General features: G+C 37.2%; 1 protein-coding gene across 7 annotated transcripts in view; it reads left to right on the top strand.

Moving 5' to 3' along the window:
- RABGAP1L (RAB GTPase activating protein 1 like) overlaps positions 1-27,413 on the top strand; it is a gene marked incomplete at both ends in the record, with an annotated part of 630,503 nt that overhangs the window by 523,631 nt on the left and 79,459 nt on the right. For 3 of the 7 annotated variants that reach the window (XM_079698680.1, XM_079698677.1, XM_079698681.1), the window contains one exon: positions 21,372-21,654. The exons of the other annotated variants lie outside the window; for them this stretch is intronic. In XM_079698680.1, the coding sequence (XP_079554806.1) occupies positions 21,544-21,654 (111 nt within the window). Of the gene's footprint in view, positions 1-21,371; positions 21,655-27,413 lie in introns of those variants that run through there. 7 annotated transcript variants of the gene reach the window in all.

The following is a 27,413-nucleotide window of genomic DNA, read 5'->3' as shown; positions in this document are numbered from 1 at the left end:
AGAAATGGGAGCCATCTTTCCTCCTGTCTGGAGGTGGTAGATGGTGCAAATCAGCTTCAGAGCCCCAGGCACAGGGACCACATGTAGAGTCAGGGTCTATGTGATTCCTGTTAAGTGCCGTAAGTAAAATATACTCTGCTGTATTTTCATTATTTTCTCTAATTGTGTAGAAGTCCAATTTTATTATTATTATTTTTTAGTCAGGGTCTCAGTGTGTCAGATAACAATTTTATTATCTTAATGAAGAGAATAAATTTTTTATACCTGTTTTGTTTTTTTTCCCTGTTCAGATTATAGTCTTGAAAGCAATTTGGGGGGCATTTCCATTTTAAACAATCTTTTCTGTTTTCAGTGAGGAAGTTGGAATTTTTTTTCTTTGGATATCTTAGGAAATTAGCCCCTACCTTTCTAAAAATTCTTTGTTTTTGTGACCTAGATGTTAAATTTGTCATTAGAACAGTTTTTGATCATGGCAGTGGGGTCAAATGACACTGTAATTCTTTGACTAGTTTTTCCAGAGTCTTACTTGTTAGACTTGCCCCAGTTTTGTTCCAATGGCAATTTTATCTGAGACTGAATATGGTTTACCTTTTAAATTGGTAGACACTAAAAGTTATCTTTCAATTAATTATTTGAGTTTAGTGGTGTGGGAATCAAATATTTAATTTTTATTTAATTGATTGGAATTTTGTAAATTTTTGCCTCGAAATGTTAACCCCAAGAACTGCAGAAGAGAAGCATATCTGTTCAGGTCTCCAAAAAGCACAGGAAGAGTCAAGAGTGTGGGGAATTGCTTCTGTGGTCTCCATCACTTCAGATTCCAAGTAGAAAAGCACAGAGCATTTCACAAGCAAGTCAGTGTCAGGAGCCCAGCATGATCAGCAGATGCAATAACATACAGAATCTCTAATACTGAGTTTTGATGCCTTTTCTTTTTAGTTAAGTTACATTGTCCAATTTTCCTTTCCTGGCCCATTCCAGGGGCTTGTCAATAGCCTACTGAGGTCAGGAAATGCTTCTGCCTCATGTACAACACCTCTGAGCAGTGTGGTATAAAAAGATTTATCTATGATAAATGTGAAACCCAGGAGGAAAATTTTAAACAACTGATTTTAATGACTGTACAGGGTCATTAAAATGACTCTGTTTGACAGAACACGTTTGACACATTTTGCTTTGATAATCAAATTTCTTTAAAGAAGGTATTGGTCATGTTTAGCAGAAATTTGTCATTTTTCTTAAGGAAATGAAGTTGAATATTTTTGTTTTGTCTTTAATATTTCTAAAAGGAAGGGAACTGTATTATTGCTAATTCTGTTGTGGATGGAGGCATTCAGAGCAGCCACACTAATTATGTTAGTGCTCTGTGCCAAAGCATATATAATGCCTGTCACTGATTGGTGTCTAAATTATGAAAAGGTAAAAACTTGTATAATAGAAGAATGCTGTTTGGAAGAAAGCAGGGTGCTTTTCTTGAAGTCCAGTAATCTTTTTATCTAATCAAACTACACCTTACAGTGCGCTTTGTCTCCTTTATAAACCATACTTTACAGATACTGATTTAAAAGAAATTCCCTCTAGTGGAAATTCTAATTTCGGAATTGTGCATAATTTAGGGGGGTCACACTTCCAGTTCTCAACTCAAAAGCTAGCTTTCCTCCAAAGCCCAAGCTTGGCTCTGGTAGATTATTTTCAAAGACTCTTGATGAACTGTGCTAAAGGAAAGGAGGAATGGTACAGATCACCCTAAAATCCTTGTTGACTCTCTCCTGCATTTGGGGTTTTCCTCTGGCATGTTTACCTTCTGAATAATGCTTCTCCTAGGCTAAATATAAAAAAATTAGTTTGCTGTCTGAACCCTCCACCTCATAACAGATGTGTCAGAGTCATGCTGATGGTAATGATATGCTAGCCACAAAAGAGAAAGAAACCTGTGGGAATGAGGCTTTGAGAAGTATTGTGAATGTCATATTGTAGAAAAATCTTGACTAATAAGAAAAAAAAAAAAGAAAAGAAAAATCTAGCGCCTGGTAAATTCAGCATCAGCACACAGTTTGCCTTCAGTAATTTGGACCTCTGCAGCTTTGGGGCAATATTGCATACAGGTGGTATAATAAGTTTATTTAACAGAGTTCCATCAAGTAAATATAAAAATCTCAGTTTTGTTATGGTAATAATATTATCCTCATGTTTTTGTTTTTATTTTTTGTTCAATGATTTCATGAATGAATTGCTTGGTAGAAAAGCACGTAATACACTTCCCAACCTGATATTATGTATGTGTTGAGGCTAAAGAATGTCATACAGAGGAGTGCCTTTATTCATAAAACATTAGGGGTAGAGAAGGAGGAGCCTTTCCATGTTTTAATAGCAAAGACCTTTTATTGTAAAAAGTGAGATTATTCCTTTAGAAACCGTATAAATTACTGAAGGGAAATATGACCAAGAATATGTTTTGGGTGAATGAATGCCAGATGCCCATTTCACTAGATGATTAGTATTCTAAATATTTTTCCATTAGCTAGTTTCAGCTCAGGAAACAGATTAGATGCTTAATGGCCTAAGCAGCCAGGAAATGAGCAATATATTTATAGATTCCACTAGTGAATTTGAAGTAAAACTTCTTGCCTATTAAAAATTCTAACTGCAATACCCAATGTAAATGCTTTTTTAAAAATGCTTTTTAAAACATTTTCTCTCCTCTCTTATCCCAGCGCTTTTGAAGGTCTAGTATTCTCAGTAAGGAGAAGAAATTACCTAAAATCATATTTTGAGGAAAGCCTTAGTTTATATTGAGTGTGGGGAGTCAGTTACCATTGAGCCTAGATCCTGTGTTTTAGTAGTAGAGACTAATCCATTTCTGGTCTTGTTTTGGGAATCTATAACAATCTGACAGAGCAGCCACCATGGACCATTCTGATGGCCCTATTTGGGTCTAGAGATTCTCCAGTCTAAAAGGTGCTGGAGGAAGCTTATTTCCACTTTATTTAGCCCGAGGAGTTTAGCTGTGCTCTGTGGAAGACTGGGAGTGACTGCATCCTATACATAGAACAAAGGCAAGACAGGCATGGCTTCTGTTAGGGCCCTTGCTTAAGAGTCAAGAGTGCTTATTCCCACCTTAACTTCACCACTGAATAGCTTTATTTGGGGCCTTTGATATAAGCAGTTGAGTTAGAGGACCCCAGAGGCCCTGTACAGCTCTTACACCATATTAGTCTAAATTCCACCTGTGATTTCATAGGATCCTGAAGTAAGCATTCTACTCCCCTTCAATGGGCCTTTTTTTCTGCACATGGTAAACAAAGATACAGGCTCTTGAGATAGAGGGACTGTTAAAATCAGGAAAGAAAGGCTCAAAGACATTTTAAGTGAAATGAGATGAAGAGACATTTGTTTATTTTTTATAGGAAATGAGGGATTAATACATGGATTTTCATCGTGTATAGAAATTTCTTTCATTTTCTTCCTACAGCCTATTGATTAAAGTTCGAATTCCTTGAGTTTTTCATTCTGGTACCCCAGATGTTTAGCACTCTCCTCTGTACATAGGAAAAACTCAGCAACTATGTGTTCTCTTGAATTTCACTAAAGTACCATTTTAAAAAGTAAAGTTATCAACTGCCTTTTAGTATTTGAATTGTTTTAAGCCAATTTTTAATGATTGATTGATGTTTATGCCGTGGCCCACTTTTATTTGTTTGTACTAACAGAGCATAGCCTTCATTAAATGGACAGTTCAAATGAGAAGATAATTTGTGTTCTTGAAGCCAAGCAGGACCCTGTGGGGCTCCTGGGCACGGGAGCCTTTCTGTGTCCCCCGTTTCTTGTTTGTAGGGAATAGACTCCAGCCTCCATGACCTTCCCTGAGTTCCAAAGGGCAGATTCAAACAGTTGCTAATCAGGAAAGGGAGGGAATGCAGAGACAAGGGAGGCCTGATCAAAGAAACTAGAGAAGCTCATCAGGAGACCACCTGAGGCCAGATTAAGGGGTGCAGGCCCTGCACACACCCTGATCCTTGTTAGCAAATCTGCCCTTGAACCATTGCTATAAAACTCCTCATCAAAACCTCCCAGGTTGGGACACACAGTTTTTGAGGCATGAGGCTGCTGTGTCTCCCCTTTACCTGGCAAAGCAATAAAGCTATTCTTTTCTACTTCACCCAAAACTCTGTCTCCAAGATTCAATTTGACACCTGTGCACAGTGGCCAAGTTTTTGGCATCATTCTTAATTTTAAAATATTATATAGTCCTATTCCCATGCAAATGCTCTCAGATCAAACTGACTAATTACATATTGGAATACCTGGACCAATATATTTTTTTATTTTTTAAATTTTTTATTTTTTTTTTAACGTCTTTATTGGAGTATAATTGCTTTACAATGGTGTGTTAGTTTCTGCTTTATAACAAGTGAATCAGCTATACATATACATATATCCCCATATCTTACCTGGACCAATTTAAAATACAACTTAAGGGAATTCCCTGGCAATCCAGTGGTTGGGACTCCACACTTCCACTGCTGAGGGCACAGGTTTGATCCCTGGTCAGGGAACTGGGATCCCACAGGCCACATAGTGTGGCCCAGGAAAAAAAATAAAATAAATAAAATGAAATGAATGAAATAAAATAAAATTTATACAGAAGCAACCAAAGGTTCACCACTACATTTTACTGGGTCTACCTTTTTTTTTTTCTGTTTTATTTATTATATTTTTAAGTTATACCTTTAGATTAAAAAGCCCCAGGATAAACACACAAGGAAACCTTTCCAAGTTTAAGTTTAAAACAACACCACACTCTTCCTCCCAATCTACATCCCACCTAATAGCAGCAAATCAAGTTAATCAAGTAGTATAACCCTAAAAGCATCGAGGCTCTATCCACCCCATCACCTGCTTTTATAGGTCTCCACCAGCAACAGTTTCCCCTTGACAGTGTTGTCAAACCCAAGTTCATGTGCCCAACACACAGTGAGACCAAACAAACAGAAATGTCGGAGTTTGGAGCAGCAAAAGGTTTATTGCAGGGCCAAGCAAGGAGAACAGGTGGCTCTTGCTCAAAAAAACCCTGAACCAGGGGCTTCCCTGGTGGCGCAGTGGTTGAGAGTCTGCCTGCCGATGCAGGGGACACGGGTTCGTGACCCGGTCCGGGAGGATCCCACATGCCGCGGAGCGGCTGGGCCTGTGAGCCATGGCCACTGAGCCTGCACGTCCAGAGCCTGTGCTCCGCAGCGGGAGAGGCCACGGCAGTGAGAGGCCCACGTACAGCAAAAAAAAACAAAAAACAAAAAACCCTGAACTCCCTGATGGTTTTTGGGAAAAAGTTTTTATAGGCAAAATTTGGGGTGAGGGCTGCAGGTATGTGACCTTCTTCTGATGTGTTGGTGGTGAGGTCGCAGGGTGGTGCTCCAGGAATCTTGTGTTCAGCGAAGTTACCATCCTCCACCTGGGTGGGGGCCTTAGTTCCAGCAGAAGAACTCAAAGGTATTTTTATGTATCAATATATCCCTTGAGGGAGGAACCAAGACCCTGCTTTATCAGTGCACTGTTGTTTCTTTCTTTCTTTTTTTTTTTTTTTTTGCAGAATAAACCTTCATATTTATAGTCGGTTGTTTTTTTTGTTTTTGTTTTTTTTATTAATTAATTTATTTATTTATTTATTTTTGGCTGTGTTGGGTCTTTGTTTCTGTGCGAGGTCTTTCTCTAGTTGTGGCAAGCGGGGGCCACTCTTCATCGTGGTGTGCGGGCCTCTCACTATCGCGGCCTCTCTTGTTGCGGAGCACAGGCTCCAGACACACAGGCTCAGCAGTTGTGGCTCACGGGCCTAGTTGCTCCACGGCATGTGGGATCTTCCCCGACCGGGGCTCCAACCCGTGTGCCCTGCATTAGCAGGCAGATTTTCAACCACTGCGCCACCAGGGAAGCCCTGCACTGTTGTTTCTTGACTGCTCCTCCTTTGTTTCTGCATTCCCTCCCTTCCCTAATTAGTAGCTGTTTGAATCTGCTCTTTGGAAATCAGGGACTGTCTAGGCAAGAATATATTATATTTTTAAAAATGAGAGGAAAATGAAAGGGAGAAAGTAGCATAAGAAGGAAGAAGAAAACAAAGCCAAGTGGGAGAAAAACAATGTCTTTGATGGGGTGTGCCAGGGTGTGGCAAACCAAAGCCTGACAAGCTGTAGACCTCAGCCCCTGGGATGCATATAGAATAAGAGCTAAAGAGGTGATGGGTGTAGTTACATAGCTTTGATCAGAGTCAGTGCTTCCTGTTGAAACCTAGCAGCACACAGTGGGGCCCTCCCAGGTACAAATCCTTTCCGTGTCCCCCCTTTCAGTTGCCTAAGCCCCTAGGCTTTGGTTTCCTCATTTTGTTGCAGGAACGGGGACTCCTTCCAGGGCCCGAGAGTGGGCTCTTGTCTAACACTCAGAAATGAATTGTCCGAGGAGACACATGTGCAGACAGAGCAAAAGCCTTTATTGGGAAGGGGCACCCGGGGGGAGAGCAGCAGGGCAAGGGAACCCAGGAGAGCTGCTCTACCACGTGGCTCTCAGTCTCAGGTTTTATGGTGGTGGGGTATGAGTGTGGGGAGAAAACCTTTTTTCCACCCTCTCAGGTTTGGTTTCTTGGGGCCTGTGAATTAAATTGACAAAAGGCATCTGTTTCTTTATAGATGTTAATATTTTTACATGAATGAAAGCTTCACAGAAAAGCAGTGAAAAACCAAAGAGGCCGTTAGACCTGGGGACCATTTAACAAAGGGTGATGAATTGTGACCAGACAGAGAAAAAGGGGTTGGGGCTTGTAGGGGGGTGAATTGTAGGAAGATGACTAGGAAACGTATGGGGGAAACATGGTAGATAAGGGTTGCAGAGGGGACACCTTTACAAATGGAAATTTCCTTTGCAAAAGGGAAACGTATGCCCTGCTTTTGGGCAGATGGGGGAGGGCAGAGAGCTCCTCCTGTGTCTGCTGTTTCTCAGTTGCCTTCAGCTCCAAATAATCCTTAAGTCACCTTGGCATAATTTTGGGGTGGTGTATTGTGATCACCTTCAGAAACATAAGAATTTGAAAACCCTTTAGAAGCCTGTGTCTCTGAAATTCATGGATACTAGTGTAGGGGAGGCATCAATAATTTTCCCTCTATCCTTCTAGGTTCTCAGCTGAGACACCTCCTGTAATAAAAGACAGATTAATAGGACAAAAACAAACAGACGTTTAATAACATGCATACCTCCTGTATACATGGGAGATACCTAGGAAAACTGAGTACCTTCCCCACATAGCCCAAGCAACCACCTTAAATAACATCTCTGGCTAAAAGCAGATGATGTTTGGGGGGACAGCCATTAATGGGAGGTTGCCAGGAAAAGCACAGTAAACAAGGGCAAGGTTGTTATGCACAGTTAAGTCCTTGCCTTCTCCAATGATAAGAGTTTCTAGAAATTTAGAATCATCCTCTCTTCCTGTACAGAGAGGGACACACACTTAAAAATGGAGACTGCTCTTATAAAATGCAAATGTCTCTTACAAAAGGGTAACTTTTACTTGGTTTTCAGAGCTTTTCCTATGTCTGCTGTTTCTTAAAAATAGTCACCCTAAAATAATCATTATGCCTAAGAGGCATTTTTTTGGTGGCATATTCTGCTCCCTTTCACTACTTTATAAAACTGATTGATGAAGTTGAATGATGCATATTTCAACATGTAACTAATTAATACTGATACATAGACAATACCTATAACAATGAGATACCCACAGGTGATTTGTGATTTTCCAATTTTAAGAATATTTAATATCAAAATATCAAGTTGTATATGTTAAATACATACTTTTTCATCAATTATACCTCAAAAAAGCTGAAAAACAAAAAAGTATTTGAATGTTCTGGTTGTAATCTCTGAGGCAAAGACCTTGTCAAAGTGAAAGAAAATTTGTCACAGCTATTAATCAATGACTCATTTTTTGAATAATTTTTTTAAATTGAGATAACATAATTTAAACTTAGTGAGGCTATTAGCTTTTTTTTTTAAATAAGTGTACTTATTTATTTTTGGCTGCACTGGGTCTTCATTGCTGCACGTGGGCTTTCTCTACTTGAAACGAGTGGGGGCTTCTCTTGTTGCGGAGCATGGGCTCTAGGTGCGTGGGCTTCAGTAGTTGTGGCATGCGGGCTCAGTAGTTGTGGCTCGCAGGCTCTAGAGCGCAGGCTCAGTAGTTGTGGCACACGGGCTCTAGAGCACAGGCTCAGTAGTTGTGGTGCACGAGCTTAGTTGCTCTGCGGCATGTGGGATTTTCCCGGACCAGGGCTCGAACCTGTGTCCCCTGCATTGGCAGACGGATTCTTAACCACTGCGCCACCAGGGAAGTCCCTTTTGGATAATTCTGAGACACCATCAGTTGAGTTTGAAACTACAGAAATTATTTTTAAAAGTCTGATGGTTAGAAGTCAATTTGGGATCAAAAATAATCCCTCTCCATAAATTTAATTTACTGTATATCCACAGTTCCCAACTCAGGGCAGTTTTTACCTCCAGGGGACGTTTGGCAATGTCTGGAAAATTTTGTCACAACCTTAGGGGAGAGGTACTACTGTTTTCTAATGTGTAGAGGCCAGTAATGGTACAAAATATTTTAAAATGCACAGGACAACTTCATACAGCAAAAAATTATCCATCCCAAAATGTTAATAGTACCAAGGTTGATAAACTTTTCTATATGTGACTCTGTGACTCAGGATGAGTTCTTCAAATTGGAGTGTCTACTCATGTTTAATTCTGGTAGGTCTTGAGAAGACAGTAAAGGTCATTAAAATCTCACCTCTCAGCCATGCACATCATGACAAACTGCTTGCTGACTCTTAGATTTTACTTTTACCTGGATAGTTAGATCTTGACAATGGATTCTTGAGTGTAGTCGGAAGCAATGTTATTACTATGGGAAAACAATAAAGAGAAAGCATATATTTATTTATTTATTTTTATTGGAGTATAATTGCTTTACAATGTTGTGTTAGTTTCTGCTGTAGGACAAAGTGAATCAGCTATATGTATACATATATCCCCTCCCTCTTGTGCCTCCCTCAAGAGAAAGCATTTAAAAGATACTACTAATTGGTATTAATTGTCCCATCTGAGCAGGTTTAAGGACTGAGTAATTCTTTCATAGATAACAATTCTTGTATAATAGTATGCTTCAAAATGGAATCATGGACTATAAAGCTAAAGTGGTCTCGACAGATCATCTAGTCCAATGCTGTTGTTTTAAAATAAAATAAGAAGCTGCCTGTCTAAGCTCACATGGCGTTTTGGTTGCAGAACTAATACAAGCCATGTTTACAACCGAGGCACAAGGCACTTCCTTCTCCTCCGTGTAGATATTCATCACATTTGTAGGTTCTTTTCGTTGGCTCATTTGTTAAAGTTGACCCTCACTAGACTCTACATCAAGGTTTGTTCAACCTGGACTTTAAGAAAACTCAGGGAGGAATTGATTTTGTGAATAACGGGATTGATAGTTGCAACCCTACAGCATTTACACAATTTGCAACATAATATTAAAAATGAGGAGGGAGAGAAGTGCAAGCGGAGGGTGGGGAATTTCCCTTGAATCCTCAATATGATAGAACTGGAATTCTACTTACTATCTTTCCTTTCCCAACAACAGTTCAAATTCTACAGTAATTTTCCCTTTGGTTATTTGCATTTTTCCTTTTTAAAAAAGTTTCCATTATTATACCTAATAGATTAAATAGCATTCCTTTTTGCTCACTGAGTTGCTATAGTAAGATGTAAAAAAGATTATTCCAAAATGCTGACATTAAAGAACAAAATTTTCAGGGATCTAGTAGTTTAAGCAACATCATGAAGCCATAGCTTTACTAAGATAAAGTGTAAACCAGGCTTATGACATATCCTGAAACTGGGGAGTTGAAGAAAATACTATCAGAGAAAGAGATTTATAGAGATCACTATTAGTAGTAGTAATTGGAGTATATCCTGATCTGATTTAATTTGAGATATTCAAAATAATTAGGCTGTTGAGTGTAAAGGTGAGTATAATCATCATCATTTCAATAAAGTTGAAATATTAATGTGCTAAAGTACCATCTCATTTGGTGCCAGTGGAAAAGAAAATGCTTAACCATTATTGCAAAAATCACTAAACCTCTCTTACCGCCTAATTAGCTGGTTAACTCATTTTCCTTTTTGCTTTTCAAATGCTGTTCCCTGATTTTGCGTTCAATTTATCTTTTTCTGAAAACCTGCTAATTTCATGTGTGTTAGCCCTACAGAAGAGAATGTTGCTTAGCAACCGCCAAAATAACTAATAAGCCTATATCTAGTAAAGCCTTAAAGGACTTATTTATTTTAAATTTATGTATTTCTTTATTGACCATTAAAATCAAGAGGAAGTTTGTTTCACTTTGAATTTCTTTCAAGTTCTGCTTTTTATTTTTTTGGTTAATTTACATAGGCTACATATTTTGTACCAGAAACAAAACACATAGTATGTTTAACATGAATGTCTCTTTTCTCCCATCAACCTCTTAACATTGCTCTGTGTTCACCATTTGCTTTAGTTATTCTTTTCTAACAGAATACCCTATCAGTGATAATGCTGACTAAAGAAATGTTTTCTACTTCATTGGATACAGAATTCTACAATATTGCTTTTTAATGCCTAAGAGGCTAATTTTTTAAGGAAGAAATACATTAAGGTTTTAAGAGAGGGAAATACTTAGAGATTCGATTGAAGTGGTTGATATTACCCATAATGGTTTTATTTTTGGTTTTTTGACCCAGAAGTATCTCAGAAGAGTCATCTGAGCTAAGGGCTTGGGGTGGGAAGTGGTGCTATCTCATTGCAGTCTCCTATCAGACTCCTGTCACTTAGCCTTGGCTTGTTTGCTTGTCAGAAGTTTAAGTCTTCCCACTCTGGCATATAGCGCTTTAGTGTTATCCAAATTTGAGACCTGTTTGCTTCACTCTGCTCTGTTCAACTGCCCTGGGGCTCCTTTTGTATTCTGCGGTGTCGAAAAGTTAAAGACCACTTCTACAAAAATATTAATAAAAAGAACACAGGCAACTTATATTAATAGTGCCAAGGCCATCTGCATTAAAAAGAAATTGCATGTGCTTTCAGGAGAGCTGTAGTCTTGGAATGAAACTCCTTTACAAAATGGCCACTATCTTGCAGGCTTTGGCCAAATTTATAGCTTATTTTCTTTCACAGGAAGTAACTCCTGGAATATCATCTTGCATAATGGTTAATTATCCCCTCCACATGTCGGAGGTGCTTTTTTTTTTTTAATGGAATATCTTCAGTAAAATATTATCCTAATGTAAAATAGTGTTTTTTAAAAAAAATAATAGTTAATTACCGAAAACTGCAATAGCTATAAATAATAGAGTAATTCACCTATAATTGGCTAATGTAGGACCCATTAATAAACTATAATCTGTAAAACCATATATATTATGTTCACAGCTCATATGGTCAACCCTTGTATAAAGAGAACAGTGCAGAATAACTGGAGTTAAGTTTAAAGATGTATGTAAAAATGAATACTTAGTATAATAAACTATCTGATATAAATACAGTATATGCCGAAGAGTCAAATAGTTAGGACAAAAAATAATCTTTTAAGAGAGGTATGTATGAGATAGAGAGACAGAGAAAGGGAGATAGATAATGGGGAGAAGAATGGAGAGAAGACAAAATAATGTTATGGTTGAAGTTTAAAAAACTGTTTGAACATTAACATGTTAGCTTCAAGACCAGCTTACTGTTCAGTTTTTCCAGGGGAAAAGAAAAAAAAAAATTCACAAGACTGTTAATAGTAAATAAAATAGTTAATAAAAGCAGCCACTTATTAATGCTTCAATTCTGTGTTTGCAAGCGTAGATAATGGGCAATTTCTTTTATCCTTTATAAAGTTTAATACCAGAACTCTGCTTAACATTAAGTTTATTTATCCAGGCTTATGAGCCAGTTTTCCTGTAATTATTTTAGGCAGTTCTCCTTATACATGGGAATAGAAAATTGAAGGTATGGCTAGAACATTTGATAACTGAAATTTTCATAAACTGAAACTTTTATTTATTTTAGCTCTTAATTTTAACTTATTCCCATAGCCTATTTGACATAGATGATTAGAAATAACATCTACCAATTAGAGTCACAAATGAGAGATTTTCCTTCTTTCCCTATTTTTGCACTCTTTGAAAGAGAGATACAAGTAGTGAAGTGACAAAGAACTAGTTGGCCATTAGGAGAAGCAAAAGACACTATTTACATAAATTTAAATTCTCCACAAACCACTAATATTTAATACATATTTGTATTTGGTTTTACAATCTGACCATTTATTCAGATTTGCTAGTATAGAAACATATAATCTCAGCTAAAGTAATTTTTTGTTACACCATTATTTCAATAATAGTTAAATGTTGGTCATTTTAGTATTATAAGTCATAATCTCATATTACATTGCATAATTAAAATTCTCCCTAAATGCATGCTAAGTTTAATATAAAATAACAGTTTCATAGCAGTTTTGAACATTTAAAATTTATATTTAAGAACACATTGAAAATTTTAGTACAGGACAATAAGGACAACATAATAAGGAATGCATAGCCAGAAATTCTAGAAATTGACAGCTGCTTGTTTTGCCTTTGATTCTTTATGTATCTGGTTAACTAGTAAATAGGCCTTTTTCACCTAAACATTTGCAGCATTACTTAGATCTCAAATGGACATTTAAAATAAGAAAGATGTTTTGCAGAATACATATGTCCTTATGCCTAAAGGCATTTATCATATTAGAATATCTTACTGAAAATAAAATCTTTGGTCAGCTATGCAGGCACTAATATTATCTCTTAACTTCCTGCTTAATTTGAAGAGGAATTAAAGCATATGGATTTTAGCTATTTTTATGATCCTCATGATATTAGAGAGATGTTCTCTATGATGACACATAACAATTCTTAAACCTGAAATGATCACTTTTTGGGAAAAGATTTTAAATTGAACATAAAAAATAAACTTATCAAAATGAATAAAATTAGAATGCTTTGGGCATTGCCACTGCTGTTAAAAAGTTAATACTTTTTATTATTTTACTATTAGCCAATTTGAAGCAATTTACTATTGCCCTTAACGCAAAGAAAAAGCCAATTTTTTGCATCATGAAAGCCACCATTGACAGTTCAAAGAACGCTGCCTCAGTCCACATGGTATTTTCTGTTGTAACAGACTGTTAATATGTGCATTGCACTTGGCAGTAGTTTGCCTCCAGTCTTTTCTTTTTCTTTGTGCTTGCAAATGCCTAATAAATAATATCAGATGCAATAAGTTTTTAGTTCATATTTTCAATATATAATGATATAATATGAAAAACAAAATACTAAGAGAAGAGAAATAGAGTCCCGCTTTAGAAATTTTAAAGTTTCTATTTCAGGATCTCCAAATTGAATTTTTTTTCTTCTCTCTTGAATTCATGTTATGCAGAACTTGTTGTAGGTGGAGAAAAAACAAAAAGCAGAAAAAACCCCAGAGCTTTTGTAATCACGTATTTCGGTTTTAATCATGTCTCTGATTTACTGGTGGTGTGATCTCAAATAAACTTAGGGCAGTGGTTTCCTCTTCTGTAAAATGGGGATAATAAAACCAGCTTCACAGTATTGTTGCAAAAACTAAGAGATACAATGCAGTTAAAGCTCCCCCCAGCACAGTAACTGTTAAATTTGTGTTTTTTTCCCCTCCTTCCTCTTCACCCCTAATCAAATTCAGTTGATATCTTTGAACGGAAGTAGATTACAGGTTTATTGGTCAGTTCTAAGCTTCTGGATAAGCTGTTACTCTAAACTATTGCATAGGATATTTCTTTTGACTCTAAGATCCAAATGAACACTGGAAAATCTTTTTATAATACAGTTATAAAGAAGGATTATGTATTTCCACATGATAGCCCATAGTAACAGTGTTTTCTTGATCAGGTTATAACTGATGAATATCGTTATACAACAAATGCTCTCTTTGTTCCCTGTTCTTGTCACAATTGCTCAATTTAATAAGAGGTAATTGATTAGGCTCTGTTTGCATTGTAGTCAGGAAACTGGAGAGGGAAGCTAGACTGTAAGAGATCCCCTCCCACCCCATTATCAACCTTTTACCTCCTCTGACCTGCCTCAATTGTTTCTGACAGAAGGACTTGTGTAAATTACCAAATTGCTCTCAAACAAAGCAACATCTAGAAAAATTCATTGTATAGGGAAAACTGGTACAGGATTGGAGTTGTGTGACACCTTTTATTTCTCCCTTCAGGATTTTTGTTAATTGGACAAGAAAATAGAAAATGGAGGCATTGTCTGTGTTCTTACGTACTGAGAAGAGACCCCACCTCATTTCTAAAGGTTATATTCCATCTTCTCCTCAGTTTTTGGCAGATGATCTTACCGCTCCAGTCATCTTTTCTCTTTCTTTTTTTTTTTCACCGTGCTGTGCAGCTTGCAGGATCTCAGTTCCCTGACCAGGGATTGAACCCAGGCCAGAGCAATGAAAGCCCCGAATCCTAACCACTAGACTACCAGGGAACTCTCCATCATTTTTATTAATGTTGATAATAACAGCAACTATCACTAATCAAATACTTTATAGAGCCTGGCACCTTACTAAGGGCTTTTATGTGCATTACCTTATTCCTCATAATATCAGCACTGTTATCATTTTCTCATTTATGGATGAGAAGACCAAGGGTGAGACAGCTTATGGAACTTGTTCATGGTCAAACAGCTAGTATATTTCAGAGCATTGTATCAAACCAGGGTATTTTGAACCCTGGAGCCCATGTGTTAACCATTATGCTATACTTACTCTAATGATAAAAAATGGAGGCTAGAAAGGCAGAAACCCTGTAGTCTTCAAGGACTGCCCTTGAAGACTACCGGGTCTTCAAGGCCTACATACCTTGTATTCCAAATTTGTTGACCTGAGATTAGAAACCTACCACAGGCTGATTCAAATCTGCCTTTGAAACTGTACCTCCTACTGTACCTAACATAAATTCACCACTCTGGCCAGGCTAATTTTATTTTCTCTCTAAAAAACTTACTTCACTTTGCTTATGAAAATCCAATCCATTTTTTCCATGAAGACTTTCCTGTCTGCAGAAGGACTTAATTCTATTACAATCCTAATATGACTTGACAGACATGGTGTATTGTATTGTGTAACCTTAAGTGTGTGAGTGTCAAGGAGATCCCAGCGTGGGAGAAGCAGTGGTGTCTGGCACAGGGCTGATTCTCTGTACATGTTTGCTTACTTCCCTTATCTTTCTTTAGTCATGAAGGGCACACACTTTGCAGCCAGGCTTGTTTTTGAATCCTGTCAGCTCCATTTCTAGCTGTGAGAATGGAGTCAAATCACTAAACTTCACACTTTAGTTACTTCATCTATAAAGCAAGGATATTTATAGTACCTAGCTCATTGACTTACACAAAGATTAAATGAGATTCTATGTCTAGGACATAGTGAGTGCTTACTAAATACTAGCTGCATTATTATTACAGAAGAATTTTTTAGTATATATTAGTCATTATTATAACTAGATTATATGTTACTATATTACACATTTATAAGCCCTCCTCATGCACATTACATGCATTTAGTAAATGCTGCTGTTTTAATTTTAATTGATATAATTCACATACCATTAAATTCTTCCAGTTTTAACTGCAGGATTTTAGCCAAGTCCACCACTGCAAGCTTCTGTATATGACCTACTGCAGGGATCTGAGGGCCCATTTGGAAGAGTTATTCAGGTTGGGTCACCAGCCCTACAGGAAGAACTTGAGACAAATGAACACTTGAATGAAAACGAGTTAACACTTTGTTGTTCTCTAAACCTACCTTCTGACCTTGTGAAAAAGGAATTTGAAACATATTCCATGTGGAATGGTTTGATTTAGTGGTCCGTAAAACTTTAAAAAGTTATTCAAATGCTTTAGAAATTAAGGTAAAGTTATTTGCAATTACAATTCAGTTGTATATTCTGCTCAAAATGAGACAAGATGAAGCATTACTCATATTCTTAGATGTGTTTGAAACTGTCCTCACTTGGGGTGATAGCAAATATCAGTGAATGCTTAGGAGCACTTGCAATGCTTATTTTTGGTTAGGTAAAATTTAAATGAATGTGTTGTGTTAAAAAACAAAATTCAACTGAATAAATTTTAAAGATCTCATTGGCTTTATTCAACAATTCACGAAAGGGCGGCAGCCAATCTAGCAGGTAGAAAGGAGCTCCAAGGAGCCGTACAAAATGAAAGGCTTTTATAGGCAGAAGGGAGCAGGAACAAGAAAGTTACATGAAGCAAAAAAGTGGATTGGTTATCACAAGATTACTTTCCTTTAGGGGATAGCAGGGGTCTATCAGGCAGATTACCTAACTAGTGCTGATGAGGTGACTCCTGGTTTAAGATTTCATTTCTGGGAGAGTGGAAACTGTAATAAAGTCTTTGGTGACATGGGGCTTAGCATAAGTGACTCCATGTTGGACCTGTTGTCTTGTTTTTAATAGTTGGCTGTGGATTTCAGAGTTACAAAAGAGGTAGAAAGCTGACTTGTTAAAGAGTTGCAGCTACTCTTTCATAGTCTGGAATGTACCTCACCCTCATTCTTTGTAGTGAGATGCAAATGAGGAAGTAAGATACCCAGTGTAACTGTTAAGCAAGTATTTATGTCCCACTGGTTTTTGTTTTCTTAGTTTAACTCTGGGGATTTTTTTTTTTTTTTTTAAAGAATATGTGTTTTCTGAGGTTTTGAATTTGCCTAGCAATTACTAGCAAAGATAGCAAAGATAATGAGCTGAATGGTTGGAATTTGACGCGAGAATAATGGTTTTCTTTATTTACCTTTGCATGATTTTAAACAGAACTAAGATTTCACTTATTTATCTTTTACTTCATGTTCTTTTTCCTTTGTAAAAACTCAGCATGTTAACTGGACTATTCTGAAATCCAAAATATTCTGAAAAGCTTTCTTCTGTTGATACTTCAATGGTTTCTCTCTCATTTTATCTTTTGTTCCGCCACTTAGAGCACTTGGGCTCTGTAATGTGCACTCCTAAGTGTAAAGAGAAACCTACTTGGAATATTGTTTTCCTGTGATTAAGAAAGTAATTGTAGAATTTTGTCTTTCTTAGAGTTCTTTATGTCAATACCATGAACATTTTGTGACAGTCCGTTAAAATTGAGTCATGTTTACCTCATGAATGTTTATATTGAACTGAATCTATTATATATTAATTGAATCTATAAAGATGCTCCTGAATAATTAGACAAAGACCACTGGGGAATGAAGAACAGTCTCTACAGGGCTTTGCCAGTACATGTGGGGGATATAGAAGACCTTTCTGCCCTCTAGGCCATATTTCTGTCCTAGTGGTTTTGTCTTCCTTTCTGTCTTGTCCTGATTTTATGGCTGTTGTGATGAGAATGTTCAACAAGTAGAACCTGAGGCATGGGAAAAAGGGTCCTTACAGCCAGTCTTGTGACGTGAGATAATTTTTTAATGATGTGTGATCATTTTTTAATGTATTTGCTACTTTGATGGTGGATAAAAAGAATACTACTCCCATAATTAAACTACATTGCTTTGCTGCATTTGGGGAGAACACAGAAATTGAAAAAAGTTCACATCTTATTCAGGCTTCTCTTGATTTTTGTTTTGGCTCTTTCTAAATTTGATACTTGAGAATAGATGTTCTCTGAAGGCCAGGAATGGTTTATTAGACTCATACTCATTTAGTATGACCCAGGTATGTTTTTGTTAAACAGTAATAATCCTAGAAGAATGGCTGTTGGAACAAATCAGCTAACAGAGTAAAATCTGTGTAAAAATTTTAAAACAGCATTTAAAAATATTTGGAGATATTTTATTTGTTAATTTGTTCTTATCTTAATGAGATCTAGAGAGGCTTTTGAAAATTATTTTGTAGGCAGTTTGGCTTCTGAATAGAAAGACTGTAAAGAGTAGCTAATAAAAAGTGTAGCAACTGTCACCAAATCCTCTTTTAAAAGCAGAAGAGTTGATACTAGAAAATCCAAATTAAGGTACAAAGTAGACTGCATTTGTCGAGACACATTATAGCAACGCTGGGGGTACTTTCTTAACATCGGGGATTACTGTTCCTCTTTGTTTTTTATTCTGATAGAGATTAAAAAGGTATTTTCACCTTCAAATCCCCCAATAAGCCTATTTAGTGGAGGGAAATAGGACACACTGCTTTTGACTCTTTCTGAGCACACTGAGCACACGTGAAAACCTCCGATATATTCCATCCCTCTCAATTTACATGACTATGAGGAAACTGAAACCTCAGGAGGTTAAATGACTTGCCCTGGGATAGACAGCTAGATGGTTCCTGCTGGAACTGGAGCCCCTCTGTTGGTTACCACGAGTGCCTTGTTTTCTGCTGCCTGTTTGATACCCAATCCTCTCCTGGTAAATTTTAGCAGCAACTGGTGTTGTCGGCACTTCACTCCTTGATCTCAGGTAATTCCCCACCCCCACGCCTTTTTTCAGTGGAGCTGCACAGTGTGAAGTCGATAGGACGGCAGAAGCTCAGGTGGAAACCATCCGGGGAGATCAGTGGGTCTCAGTTCACCGGGAAAAAGGCAAAAGAGTCAGGAAGATGTCTTGCAAGGGAGTGAAGTACTATATGTAAACATGGCTGTGTACAATGACTCCTGAAGTTTGGGAGGGTACGTTAGCTGTTATTTCTGACACTGGAGAAAATATCTTTAGGAAAAGAGAACACAAAGACAATTTTTTAAATAGATCATTGGTTTGCAAAAAGTATGCTTTTTGTTGGGACCACAAATATACATTTAACTGTATGACAAAAGGAACATTTGAATTTTTGCTTCCCAGACCCTGAAGTATGGAGAAACATTTAAGGGTGACAAAAAATGAAGGATGCCCATCAAACTTAGAGGAGTCCTTGCTCTAGAAAACATATGCACTGTGGCTATGAGAGAGGACCCCTTGGATTTAGGCGTGAAATGTTGTTAATAATTCTAAGGCACTGTGGCTAATTAAAAGAGTCTTTTGAAGGTAATAAATCAGAAGCATTTTAAAGGTACCTAATTGTTTACCTAAGAACCTGTGTGGAATTCTCAAAGGACTTAATTATTTGAAATTGTTAGCTTTTGTTTTTGTAATTTTAAAACTGTCTTTACAGCCTTTATGTTTCTAAAAGTGTTTTGCACTCTTCTAGCCCTGTCGCCTTAGAAGTTTTATGAGTTTAACACACAGCACCTGAAACTCTTTGTTATTGTTTTCCCTGGCCCTTTTTTTTTCTTGGTTAGAGTGTTCTTAACCAAGATGATTACCTATTGTTACACCGAATGTGCTCTCCCAGGGTGCATAGGCAACTGCTCAAATGCGGTTATAATTCTTGTTTGCCCCTGGGTGGTTGCCAGCAGGGAATAAGGCATTATGGGAAGTAGTTTCTTTACCTTCCACAACAGGTGTCTTTGTCAGTGCACCTGAGTCAGATACCATTGTGGAAGCACTGAGTCACTGGAGCAAAGGAAAATATGAAAGTCAGAGGAATTGCTTTCACAGCTAGAAAATGGTCCTGTAAGATAAATCGGAAACCTTCTGGTGCTAGTGAATGCACGAAGAGATTCACAGTATCCTTTAAAGTACTTCTGAAAGATAAAAAGGAATTGAAAAGGTATGAACTGCCTGACGCTTTAATAATACCTTGTCTCCTGATGACCATTTAATTTTTACCTGGTTAGTCAGCGTTAAGATGAATGTGCTGGAAGAATTTTTAAGGAAAATAATGCTTAAAGGGCAGAGCTGCATTGTAGGGAAAAAATGAAGTGAAAATGCTTTACCAGCTCCAACAAGGGTCAAACTCAGTTTGAAGCTGTTTTAATCTTGAGGATTTATTTAAAGTATTGCATTTTCTGTTTAAATAAGCCTATTAGTCTTGCTTCTGTTTCCTAGCAATAAGGTGTTTTCCCCCTTCCATGTATGTGTGTGTGCGCGTTTGTAATCTAGAATGCTATAGTATTGCAAAACTCTTCTAATCACATTTAAATGGAACCAGGTACTATTTAAGTAATCATGTTCATCTAGGTGGAAATACTTTGAAAAACAAGGAAAAATAGACACTATAAATTTCATTCCAAGTTTTGTTTTCTGAAAAGCAGACTTAGACAACGTAATACTGCTATTGGTAATTAGGACTAAAAGTTCCAAACAGTATCTGTATTTGATTGTAGACAAACATTGCCAAACTGATTTCTAATTCTAATAAATATTATTTCTCTTGGTACTGCAGTGTCATAATCTATAAAAAGCAGAGAAGATAATAGCTTAATTAGAAATACTGGAAAGACAACTTTTGGAGGAGCTTTATCTGTCCTCCCCCCCTTTTTTATTTGCTTAATACTTTTCCCATGGAAATTAGCATACATTATATTTCCTGGTGATTTAGGCAACCTTGTAATGATAATTATGGGCAGCTTTCACATTTTTCTTCAGGGCACATTGAGGTTCATTTACGGTCTCCAGCTGTACTTTAAAAAAAACGCTTCTGGTGGCTAAGGCACCAATAGTTCATTACTATCTGCTGATTTGGGTAATTAAAAGAAACCTCTAAGCTTAAAAATAGAGACCAAGAGAACATCTATCTATGGGAGAAAAATAATCAGTTTAGAAATGAGGACCTTGTGTTGCTTTCAGAATAACAAAAAACTAAGCTCTCAATATCAAGAATTCTGTTTAAAATAGTCATGTTTTTTTAAGTGGGAGAAGAGGAAATGGTTATTCACTGATATTGCAGTCCCTGTTTCATTTTTATATTTTGGTACTTTTTTTCTTAACAGAAATACTCAGAGGGAAAAAAGAACCTTTTTTTTTTTTGTCGTACTTCAGGAAATAATTTTTAACTGCACCAAGAGTTCTATAAATTCTGAAAATCTAAAGGCTGCCATCTATTTTCTATGAATGTGAAAAAATAAGCAGTAAGAAAATCCACTTCTCCTCCAAGAAGAAGAATCTTGATATAATACTGAAGTAAGAAGATAAACTAAAAAAAATTCTAATTATCAAGAACATAACAATAAATCAAGTTTTGTGTTTTTTGGTTTTTGGTTTTTCATTTTTGCTATAGGATATTTCCACATAGGAGACTTTTATTTCTCTTTTTGAAGTCTAAAGAAGATTTCCAAAAACTGAATTTTCCCAGCTGCTCTGTTAAGAATGCAGAAGGTGTTTATAGTTTATACTTCCTCCATAGATAAGAGACCTCTCTCAGTTTTCTACTGGGGATGAATTGCTAGACAAGCCTATGATAGCAGCTGCTTTTTTTTTCTCCTTCTGGAATTTTGACACTCCACCCCCTCAAACTCAGGTGGGTGTGTGCATTGGCACTGAGCTGCAATAGGATTTTCCCTTGGATAGTCTGGTCTGTAGCTGGGGCAGCAGCTGCTGCTGTGGAAAGGCCAGCTGGCAAGATGATGGAAGAAATCTCCATTATGGTAGCCTATGACGCCCATGTTTTCAGCCAGCTGCACGATGAAGACTTCCTCACTAGTCTGGTGGCCATCAGCAAGCCCAGGTCTATGGTAGGTGGGGCCTTGCACACTACTCTGGGGCTCTTTTTTCTTTTCTAATATGATAGTTATACTCCTGTAGCAATTGAGACATAACTTCCTGGGAATTAAAATAGAAGTATTGCTGTTGGCATTGTTACAGCTACAAAAAGGTCTACAGGTTTTCAAGGATTTATTTACATAACTAAACAGTATTATACCTTAATAGTACATTTAAAAGTGTCCTAGGAGTAACACTTAGGTTAATGATTTCTTATGTAGTGAGGTTGAGAGGAATTTTATAGTGCCAAACATAAATTTGTCCCACATGTTTGCCTTGTATGTATGTGTATGATTATTAGGTGAAGACTATATACACACGTATAATTCAGTCTTTCTGGTGTGGAGCATTTTTACCAGTGGGCCATAACGTAGACGTTAAGAATTGAACTATCTAAAAATCAAATTACCTTCAGAGTCTTTACATTATTACTAAGAACTATTATGAGTATAATTTTAGTTGGGATTTGTAAAATTTTTTTTAACCATTCTCCAAGAGTCTTAGATTATATGTCCTGGCATAATAGAAAAACGAAGTCCTTGTGAGTGTTTGTTATTTCTTCTCTGTAGATGTCATCCTTATAATGGCCATTGATCCATACCTTTTAACAAACTTTCCTAACTATTGTTGTAGTAACCTCTTATTCATTATATTCAGTAGTATTCATCACAAGCAACAGAATGAACAAGTATATGATAATAATTATCTTACTAGTATGAAATCCTAATTCTCTATTTTACAACATGGGAATCTTAAACATAATACGGCAATTTCTTCCAAAAATATATTGTAATGATAAAAAAAGGGTGGGGGTGAACTCATAGGTTGATTTAAAAAGACTTAAGGGTTATATCCGCCTGATGCAGTGTACTGACATTGTTTCAATGCTGATTTGAACACACCATAAAAAAATCTATAAGACAGTCAGGGAAACTTTGACCACTAATTAGGTATTTAGTGATATTAGGAGAATTATTCAATTTTTGTGTATGCAGTAATATTTTGATTATGTTTAAAATGATGATTTAGAGAGATTTATGGATATAGTTAATGATGATGATTAAGATAGGTAGGGATAGTTAATGTCTGCAAAGATTCAAAATGATCCAGTAGAGGGGTTGGTGATGTGGGTGAACTAAATGAATATGTGTTGATAATTGTTGAAACAGAAGGTGAGTACACAGGTATTCATTACACTCTCTCCTTTTGTAGATGTTGTATAGCTGCAGTTTAAAAGAATCAGCTGGACAAAAAAAAGCAAAAGCAAAACAAATATAAAACCATAATATACTTCTGTAAGTGTTCATTAATAAAGAAATATCCAGCCTATTGCATTCTTTTCCTATTTAATATAATTTCTATTTTTATAATTATATATATTATATGGAGATTATTGCCAATTTTTAGTTAACCATAAATATTACTATATATACCAAGTCAGGATTGGTTAGTTCACAGTTGTGGATAATCTTTAAGCTTCATTTTAGCCATTAATTGTGCAATATTCCATCATGAAAACTTAACCAAAGAATTCAGAATTCTATTTCACTTTTTTCTGATGGTCCTATTAAGATCTTCTTAAGGGGTCTGAGCTGAGTCTTCAAAACCTTATAGGAATTTTCCAGGCCAGAGGGGAGAAGAAACAAAAACAGGGAGATGTAAAGTGACACAGTGTAGAGGACAGAGGAGGTTGAAGAAGTAGGCAGTGACCAGGTCATGGAGAGTGTCATGTGCTCAATAAATAAAAGACGTTGTGGGGTGTGCAGGGTGTGTGCTCACACATGTACAGGAGACAGGAAGAGAAAAAATGAATGAATGAATGAATATTAATATGCTTACCAGGGAACATTCTTCCATATTCTACATATTGATATATGTTACGCCTTGATGCAATTCTAGCTCCCCCAAAGGGGATTTAGCCCTGGAGTTTATTTGATATGAAATTTGGTCACTAATATGGAAAGTCTCAGAGGTGTGATAAAGACACAAAATACTGCTCTGTACACCAAACTTTTAAATAGTCTAGACGTTTGGGTGTTAAACTTAATTGCAGAACTTTCTGGAGATACTGAGTTTTCTTTATCAGATTTGAAATTTTAAATAGTTTATTTACTGGTAACATCTTTTGGAGGTGGTATTTGGTTTTAGTTTATCTGAGAAAGTTATACTAAAATTGTGGTAAGATAAAATATTTATCATTTGCTTTTGATTCCATATTGAATTTTTTGCTTTGAGATGAACCCTTTAAATTGTATGAAAGAGATAAATACTCAGATTTTCTATAGTATAAAATAAAATCATATTGCTTCTCAATATGATTTATTACTGCACTGTGAAGCAAATTATATTCTTGCTAACATATAAAATCCCCTGGGTTTAGGTTGACTATTGCAAGGGTATTTAGAAACTTTCTTAGTACAGAATTAATTAAATATCTTTCTGTAATTGGACTTTGTTTCATAATAAGAGTTATCTTGATTCCTTAAATGGTAGAATACCAGTAAGTACAGTGTGTTTGGTGTGGACACTGAATCTTTTCATGTTCATAAGTAGCTCTGTGGCTTTCTGACTTTTTTTTTATAAATTTATTTTTTATTTTTATTTTTGGCTGCATTGGGTCTTTGTTGCTGCGTGCAGGTTTCTCAGGTTGCAGTGAGCGGGGGCTACTGTTCGTTCGGGTGCGCGGGCTTCTCATTGTAGTGGCTTCTCTTGTTGTGGAGCACGGGCTCTAGGCACTTGGGCTTCAGTAGTTGTGGCATACAGGCTCAGTAGTTGTGGCACGTGAACTCTAGAGCGCAGGCTCAGTAGTTGTGGCACACGGGCTTAGTTGCTCCGCGACATGTGGGAACTTCCCGGGCCAGGGCACGAACCCATGTCCCCTGCACTGGCAGGCAGATTCTTAACCACTGTGCCACCAGGGAAGCCCTTTCTGACATTTTTGATGGAGACACATAGTGAAAAATATAAGACACTGTACACACAAGACTAAAAGAAAATTTGACTAAACCAGGTGATGTATTCAAGTGTTTTCTTCTGCTCTGTTATATTTAATTGTTTAAAGGCTAGTTGTGAGCAACCATTAATTTCAGAAATGTCTCGATTCACACTTTGAAAAATATGGCTAGATCCTATTGATCCTTTAAAAATGAATGATATTGCAGGAAAATCACAGATCCCTTTATATAGGTCCTTTTCATAAATGACAGATAAGAAAAAGGATAAGAAAGTCAAGCATAATTTCTCTTATCATCCAGATCATCCACACACACACACAAGATTACGTGGGTCAGTACTGTATTTGCTAAGATAAACTAAACAAAAGCCTAGAGTCACCACTAGCAGAACTTAACAACTTTTAAATTACAACATGAATAAGTTGGTATGTAAGGTGAAAATCCAGTCTAATCAAAATGACTCGAGCATTGATAAAGCTGCCTCATTGGACGCAGTATTCTTGCCTTTCCTTAAATCCAACAGATTATTTTTTCTTTGGTTGTTCACAGGCTTTGGTTGTTAACTCTTGCATTGTGAGACAAAACTGTACGCCTCCCCTCAATCCTTCCCTTAGCACAAGTGCTCACACAAGGAATAATAAGTGAAGGAGGGAGTCTCTGAAGTTTTCCTGTCAGGACCTTCTGTCTCCTAGTGGAATGGCCAGCATTCCCCTCTACCACCTCCACCACTTCTAATTATTTTTATATCTGACTAGTATAAATAAAGGGAAAAGATCACACCTGTTACAGTTATTATGCATTCCAAAAGAAAGCTTTGAATATGTATTTAAATTCAGAATATACAATTTAATGTTTAAACAGTGAAAAGCCTAATAACCAATGCATACTCTGTCGAGCTTGAATATTTCATGTTAAATGTTAATTTATTTTCTACTGAATTATTTCAACTTTTTAGTCTATAAAGTGGTTATGAAGGGAACATTGCTTTCCAAAGTATGTTAGTAGAGGCCAGTATGTAATATTACAAACATTTTTGGGTTATTGCACATGCTGGGTATAAATACAATATCCCTTCCCCCAAAGACCTCACGATAAAAGAGAAGCAAAATCAGTATTTATGGGGGTGATATTTACTCTTTTAGGGTAGAACGAAGTGGAGAATAATTACCTCTGATTGAACAGTGTGGAGGCAGAATTCCAAAGGGGGTGGAAGCAATTGAGTGAGGCTGTGAAGGCTGATCAGGTGTTGCCAGTGAATAGAAAGTAGTAGGACCTTTCTGAGCAGGGGGAACAGCTTGTGCAGAGGCCAAGAAGTTAACTATTTCAGAGGCTTTAAAGTTACAGTCCTCAGTTCAAATTTTACATCTGTTACTTACTGGTAAATTACTTCATTTCTCTAAGATTCAGTTTCCTCATCTGAAAAATGAGGCATATAGTAGCATTACATCACTAGATTACTTCAGGGATTAAATGAGAGCACTTGTATTTAGCGCGGTGAAAGCTCTTACTGTCTTCCCTTGTAACTGTTTGGAGAAGGCCTAAAGGAAAGAGTGTGGTGAGTAGATGAGGTATCACAGGGATGTGGAAGAAGGCAGGGGATGGGATGGACAAAATGGACTAGTTGGGTAACCCTGGCTAATTGCTTTGTTTGATTAGGGAATCACTATCAGGATATCAGTCCTACAGGAAACTTGAAGCCTTTTGCCATGAAGATGGTGTAGAGCAGCGGTCCCCAACCTTTTTGGCCCCAGGGACCGGTTTCGGGGAAGACAGTTATTCCACGGGGAGGGGTTTGGGGGCTGGGTGGCGGTTCAGTGGTGCAGGCGGTGCGAGCGATGGGGAGCCGCAGGTGAAGCTTCCCTCTTCGCCCACCGCTCACCTCGTACTGTGAGGCCCGGTTCCTGACAGGCTGCGGACCGGTACCCGTCCACAGCCCTGGGGTTGGCGACGTTGGGTTGGGGGTGCAGAGGATCTTAGGTTTGAGCCTCAGGATGGTGCGAATGCAATGGAATTAATAAGAGGGATTTATGTGGGCCAAACCATCTGCTGAGTAGATACATCAGTTACTGCAGTAATAGGCAGTAGTGGACTGATGGGGGCCGCATCGCGTGCGGAAAAAAAAAGTTAAAGGGCATTACCTGCTGTAATGCCCTTTAAAAATTGAGTTGACAGGAGTCTGGACTGCTTGACACTTTGACAGGAGCAGTGTGAATAAAGAAATTAGTCCACACATGATGCTTAGTTCTTGCAGTGGATAGGTACAGTAGTATTCCTTAGGAAGAAGCAAGCAGCTGATCTATACAAGAAGAGTAAATGATTGAGACAAGTTGAAAATTACTGTAAGCTTTCCACCTTATAAAATTGGCAAGACTGTTGTTGTGTCAGCTTGAATGGGAAAGTTGGATATCAAGCATGTAATGGAGAAAAGATGGCCCATTTTGGCTTTATTATGTTCCACGTCTTGAAATTCTAGATCACAGCATCACTGTAAGAGACTTGGTTGTTCAGTGGTTTGTCCATTAACAAAAACTGTTTACCCAGACTAACACATGTTTATACTCTATTAGCACTGGATATATGTTCTTAATGGACAGATACCAAAATAGCAGCACTGTGTAATAAAGGAAGGGAGCTCTTCAGGGAGCTCCAGTTTCTCTGTTGTATAACTGGGAGATGAGGGTAGGCTTTCTGAAATTACTTCCTTCTTATTGGGTTGGCACATAGATTTCATCTAGCATGCCAAAAAAAAAAAAAATTCAGAGCAATTCCTTGTGCCA

This window comes from Hyperoodon ampullatus (genome assembly GCF_949752795.1).
Source record: "Hyperoodon ampullatus genome assembly, chromosome: 2".
NCBI classification, from domain to species: Eukaryota; Metazoa; Chordata; class Mammalia; order Artiodactyla; family Ziphiidae; genus Hyperoodon; species Hyperoodon ampullatus.
The sequence above is the reverse complement of the archived record's forward strand: the minus strand, read 5'-3'. Positions and strand labels throughout refer to the sequence as shown.